The sequence below is a fragment of the Carex rostrata genome, chromosome 4 (assembly GCF_964058835.1).
Source record: "Carex rostrata chromosome 4, lpCarRost1.2, whole genome shotgun sequence".
NCBI lineage: Eukaryota > Viridiplantae > Streptophyta > Magnoliopsida > Poales > Cyperaceae > Carex > Carex rostrata.
Window position 1 is genome coordinate 4,883,940 of NC_135921.1, and position 5,835 is coordinate 4,889,774.

General features: G+C 32.4%; 1 protein-coding gene across 1 annotated transcript; it reads right to left on the minus strand.

Annotated features, from left to right (window-relative positions):
- Positions 1–420: 420 nt before the first annotated feature.
- LOC144552535 (putative F-box protein At3g25750) lies at positions 421–1,635 on the minus strand. The gene has a single exon (XM_078300500.1). It carries the CDS (start codon positions 1,633–1,635, stop codon positions 421–423), a length of 1,215 nt encoding a protein of 404 aa, XP_078156626.1.
- Between the last annotated feature and the right edge of the window lie 4,200 nt (positions 1,636–5,835).

A 5,835-nucleotide genomic window follows, 5' to 3' on the forward strand; every position in this document is an offset into this window, starting at 1 on the left:
ATAAATGAGGGATTTCTTACTCAAATAGAAATACTTAAAAATCTGTTGAATAACACTAAAGCAGAATGTTTATGTTCACAATTCTTTTCAACAGCATTTGAAAACTCAAAATCAAGTTAGCAATCAATTCATAATATTGCTTTCTAATATGCAATGCAATCTTCCAAATGCATCCATAATATTGCTTTCTAATTTTGCAGGGAATATCATCAAACAGATAAGAAAATATATTAGCAATCAATTCATAATACACCAATATTCAATAACATGTATAAGCTTCAATTTCACTGCAGTAAGAAGCACAAACAACAGTAAGAAAAAGTATTAGCATGGAACAACCTAATTGAAGGATTATCGGTTGATATCCTATACCAGCCCAATATTACCAAAATAGTTTGTCTATCATTAGTAACGAAGCAGCTAGAGCAAACTCGGTGTCAGCCATAAAGACCTTTGCCAACGCTCATTCACTTGAAATGGGCATAAATCAGCAGTTATATCAGTAACCGTCCCATTATCCAGGCTGGCCAATTTGATGTTGTGATTATACCATGGGTCAAATCTTTCTTGTGGATTCCACTTCTTCCTTATCGAGTCATAGCACAAACAATTTGCACGCCATTCTGGAAATTGCAGATTAGCACTTGAGAGGGACAATACATTGTGATGACTACCCAGGAAAAGCACATTTTGGCCTATGTCTATCACTTTAATCCACTCTGGTTTCGGCCTGTCATTGCTCAACTTGTACACTGTATGCTTAGTTTCCTTCAAGACTCGATTAACATATATAGGACTGTCATGAATGAGCAATATGTCCCCAGATACCCCTTCGACCAGATGAATGGGAGTTCGAGTAATGCCGCCACCCAGTAATGTTCTTGAACGATTATCAAGATTATAAATTGTAACTGCAGCAAAAGGGCTAACTGTGTACAAAAAACCATTGCTATACGTTATATCGCGAAAATCCCCTCCCCAAGTATAACCAGAGTGAAATTCAATCACTTTCCAATATACATCTCCAATCTTACAAAATGCCAATGGCCATTTGCTATAAGTAAAAACAAAAACTCTGCAACTGGAGTCATGTGCACTTGATGTCAGTATAGCCTTACAGACCCTGACATTGTCAGTAGGGTTAATAGCATATTCATTAGCATCCCAGTTCTCAAAGAAATTCTCAGGGTTTATTGCACGAAGGGGAACAATTCCAAGAGCAGTGGGAGGCCCGCTGAAGGGGGGAAGGGAAATTGTGGCACGAGTGATGGGATTAAGCAGGGACAACATTTGACCTTTCTGGAGGACAAGCCAACCATGCGAAGATCCACAGATAGACACCCCGCAAGTCTCAGGGAGGTCAAGCTCGTGGATTTTAGAAGTTGCAAGATCGTAAAAGCGACGGGTGGAATCATTATTACCGACGGATCGGTAAGGAAGCATCAGCCATGGTAGCTGGACAGGGAGGTGGTCAGGGCGCAGGGAACAGGAAGATTGCCAGGGACGGCAGACAGCACGGAAGCGGATGTAGACGGCGAGGGAGATGACCTTCTTGCCTATGACCTGAAGGAGTTCCGGTGGGAGATGTTGCCAATCACGCACCATGGTGGCAGGATTGCTCTGTTGGGAATCCATCGATCGAAATTGAGAGAGAGAGAGGAGAGAGTAGTGGTTTACTGAGTGTGACTTTGGTTTATTTCCGGAACAAGAAAGTTTCTTGCTAAAATAAGAAATGAAATCGGAATTCTTGCTCCTGGTTATGTGGTATGAAACTATGAACGGAACGAAAGCGTCGGAGATATGATTTGAATTCTATTTTAGTTTTTTGTTGGTTTTCTATTGCAAGGAGATTAGACGGGGATTGAAATTAACTTTCTGAATTGGGCCTTAATATTTTTGTTGGGCCTGGCTCATTAAATTTAATAAGAGGGAGGTCTTATAATTTATTTTTTTCCTTACATTTAATTAAACTCGAGTAATAAATAAAAATGTAAGAATTAGAAGAATATTATCAGACTGCATCCGAATAATTGCTCTGTTGGTGCTTGACTTGAAAGTAGGGGTGCAAACAGGTCATATATTATCAGTATTTGAAAATTTAATATGGATATCTAATATTCAAAATGCGTGCGAATGCTCATACGGATATAATTTTAAATTTTAATTATCTGTATTCGAATTGTAGACACTATATAATTCAATATATATTATGATAAAATTTATGTTGTTCATTATTATAAAAAATGGATATCCGTATTCATAATCTGATCTGTATCCGTATTCAGAAAATAAAAATCAATACAGAAAATGTTTACACATTGAATTCGATCCTGTTTACTATTCTCATGAGGAGTAAATAAGTTGATCATATGTCTTTCCATACATAAAAATTAATACAAACGGTCCAGATTAATCTCAGCTAGATCAAATTTGATCGGGTGCCTATTAAAACAATAGATGGTTTGCTTTGAAATTCATGCTAAGTAAAAAGAATGATTCAGATTTAACACTTGCACCTAAAATACCTGGGGTGATACAGATTCCCTTATCTAAAGCCCACAACTTGTATTTATAAATAAGAACTATTTTATGAAATTTTTATTAATATGCAAAAAAATTAAAAATTTCAAATTATATCCGCTTTTCAGTGGGATTTTGAAAAATGGTCAAACTGGAGAACTCACTTGTTCTATAATTTCTTTCGGTGAGATTCTCATCGGGTTTTTTTTTTTTTTAACAAAACAGAATTTTTTTTAATTAATTTATTTTTTGTATTGAAATATTAGAAATGTTTAATATATTTCTTTCAAAATAGATGAAATACAATATAATTTAATTTATTCGAAAGGCGATTTTTTCAGGTCGGATTTTTTGCATCTGTAAGGAAAATTAATATATTTCTTTATCTGTTATTGAAAAAAAATAAAAATGCTTTGATTCTGAGTTATTGATCCCGGTTCAAATGTCACTTCTAAGTAAATACATAAAATATTGTCATCCTTCTAGTACATTTAATTTATAAAAAGTTGTATCTATTTTTGAAAAATAAAAAACTTTAAATTATTTAATGATTGTTATTTTAAAAAAAATTAAAATAGTTAAATGTACTAGAAAAAACACAATATTTTATGTATTACCTAAAATTGATTTTTAAACCGTGATCAATAACTCAAATTAAAAAAAAAAATTCTAATAACACATAAAGAAATATGCTCGTTGTCTAATCAGAACCAAAGGGTCGGAGAAATGATTCGAATTCAATTTTTCTAGGCTTTTTATTCCAACGAGACTCTAATTTTTAGTGGGCTAGATTAATTAGACCGCAGAGACTGAAATAAAATTTTCAAATTCTTGAGCAGGGACTTAGATTTAGTATTTCTTTGGCCCAGCTCATTTTATTTAATTAGAGAGAGTTTTATTGTTTTTTCCTCACATTTAATTAGACCAAAGCAAAAGCTTAAATAGCATTTATCGCGTTATAGTGGAACGGATGATAAAATAGCGTTATGTCTATATTGCACCGCTAGAGCGCGCTATAGCATCGATAGTGCCATAAAATTTATGGTCCTAAAATACTATAGTGAAGGTTGCTCTTATAGCGCACTATTTAAAACTCTGAACCAAAGCAATAAATTAAAATTTATATTTATTTTTGTGAAATGAAAGAATTATATGGATCTAGTTGTATAAGAGATAATTGCATGCTTGTATTTTAAAAAGTAGACAAAAAATGTTTTGTATCCCTTTTATATCGTTTATGTATATTATTTGAGTACTTTTAAATTGCGTATTTTGACTATTTTCTCATCTAAAATTCATAATATTATATTCCCTCATATAAATTTCAAAATTTCCCAAATTTATAATTTTTTTTTAAATGAAAAATTTATAAAATACTTTTTTTTCTTTATTAAATAAATAAAAAATATGTAGCATGTTTAAGATAAATGTTTAGTTTTCTAATTGGTCATTGTGGGAACAAATGCAAATGTTCATTTTCTTACTCGTGACACACACATAAAGCGGCTATTTTTATTAATATCCCTAAAACAAATCAAAATTTTAAAAATGTCTCTGCTCCCAATTTTTTTTTAAAAATGCCCTGACCGCCTGGGCTTCGGGCGGCCCAAAAAAGCCCATGGAGCGCCGGCCCAAATGGCGGCCCACAACACCAGTAAGGCGCCCCCCCATCTGGCGCCCCATAAACCAAGTGAGGCGCCCTCCCATCTGGCGCCCCACTGCCCAGCTAATAACCCCACCCGTGAGCCGCCCCTCCTCTCTCTCCCCCATTGCTTCTGCCGAAAAAAAGAGGGAAAAAAGAGAAAAAAAGAGAAGAAAGAAGAAAGAAGCCGTTCCGAGCCGACCCCTCTCTGCCTCGCGCCTCGATTCGCTTCTCTCTCGATCGAACAAGTGAGTTTTATTTTTTTCGATTCGATTAGGGTTTAGGGTTTCGGTTAAATGTGATTAAATGATGTAATGTGATTCGGTTTTGTTTGATTCGATGTTTAGGGTGAAATGTTAGTAATTATTTGAATTGATTGAATTGGTCGAATTGGTTCGATTGGATGCTTGAATTAGATGATTGAATTGCTTGATTGCTTGAATTAGATGGTTGAATTGCTTGATTGCTTGAATTAGATGGTTGAATTGCTTGATTGCTTGAATTGGATGCTTGAATTGCTTGAATTGGTGCAATTGCTCGAATTTAGGATTATGATTTATGGTAAAATTGCTTGAATGACATATGGTTGAATTTAGGGTTTGTAGTTGTGAATTGTGATTTTTTTTTTAATTTAGGGTTTATAGTTAAATTTAGGGTTTATGTTTGTCAATTGTGAATTACTTACAAATTTAGGGTTTACACTTCAATTTAGGGTTGGAATTTATGGTTCAAATGGTTGAACGGCTTAAGAACTTATTTTTTGGGTTTATGATTTAAAAATATGCATATTTATTTTTTGAAAATTATTTTTGTGATAGTTTATAAAAAACATGTATATATGAATATAAAAGATTTGAAGTAAAACTAATTATTTTGAAGTATATCAATATTTGTTTAAAAATGATATATATATTTTTTTATTGTAAGTAAATTGCATCTATATCTCATTTTTTTTATTGTAAGTAAATTGCATGCATTTGTTTACAAAAAAAAAAATGCATGTACATGCAAAATTAATTTTGTAAACAAATTGCATATACACCCAAAAAATAAACCCAGAATTGTATATGCATTTTTTTTTGTAAAGTTTATTTATTTTCAACAAAATTAATTTTTGTAAAAAAAAAATGCGTATGCATGCAATTTACTTACATGCAAAGTGTAAATTAATTGTATATACATGCAAATGCATATGCATGCAACAAAATTAATTGTATATGCATGAACATCATATAAATGCAATTTATTTACATACAATTATTTTTGGATTATATACATGCAATTCTTATTAAAAAAAAATTATATAAATTGTATGTTTGCATGTATATGATTTTCAATAAATCTAAAAAAAGTAAACCCAGAATTGTATGTAAATTGCATGTATATGCATTTTTTTTGTTTAAAAATTAATTTTGTTTTTTTGTAAAGTTTATTTGTTTACAAAAAAAATGCATGTACATGCAAAATTAATTATGTAAACAAATTGCATATACACCCAAAAAGTAAACCCAGAATTGTATATGCTTCTTATTAAAAAAAATTTATATAAATTGTATGTTTTGATTAATATTTTTTGGCAAATGTAGTATGCCTAGAGTTAGACGGTGGGGAGTACGAGCTGAGCCTGCAGAGGGTGCAGATCCTGTGGATCCGAGTGGAGCTGGCACATCCTC

Excerpts from the sequence above, each read along its gene's own strand:
- LOC144552535 (XM_078300500.1), bottom strand. The coding sequence starts at position 1,635 with ATGGATTCCCAACAGAGCAATCCTGCCACCATGGTGCGTGATTGGCAA.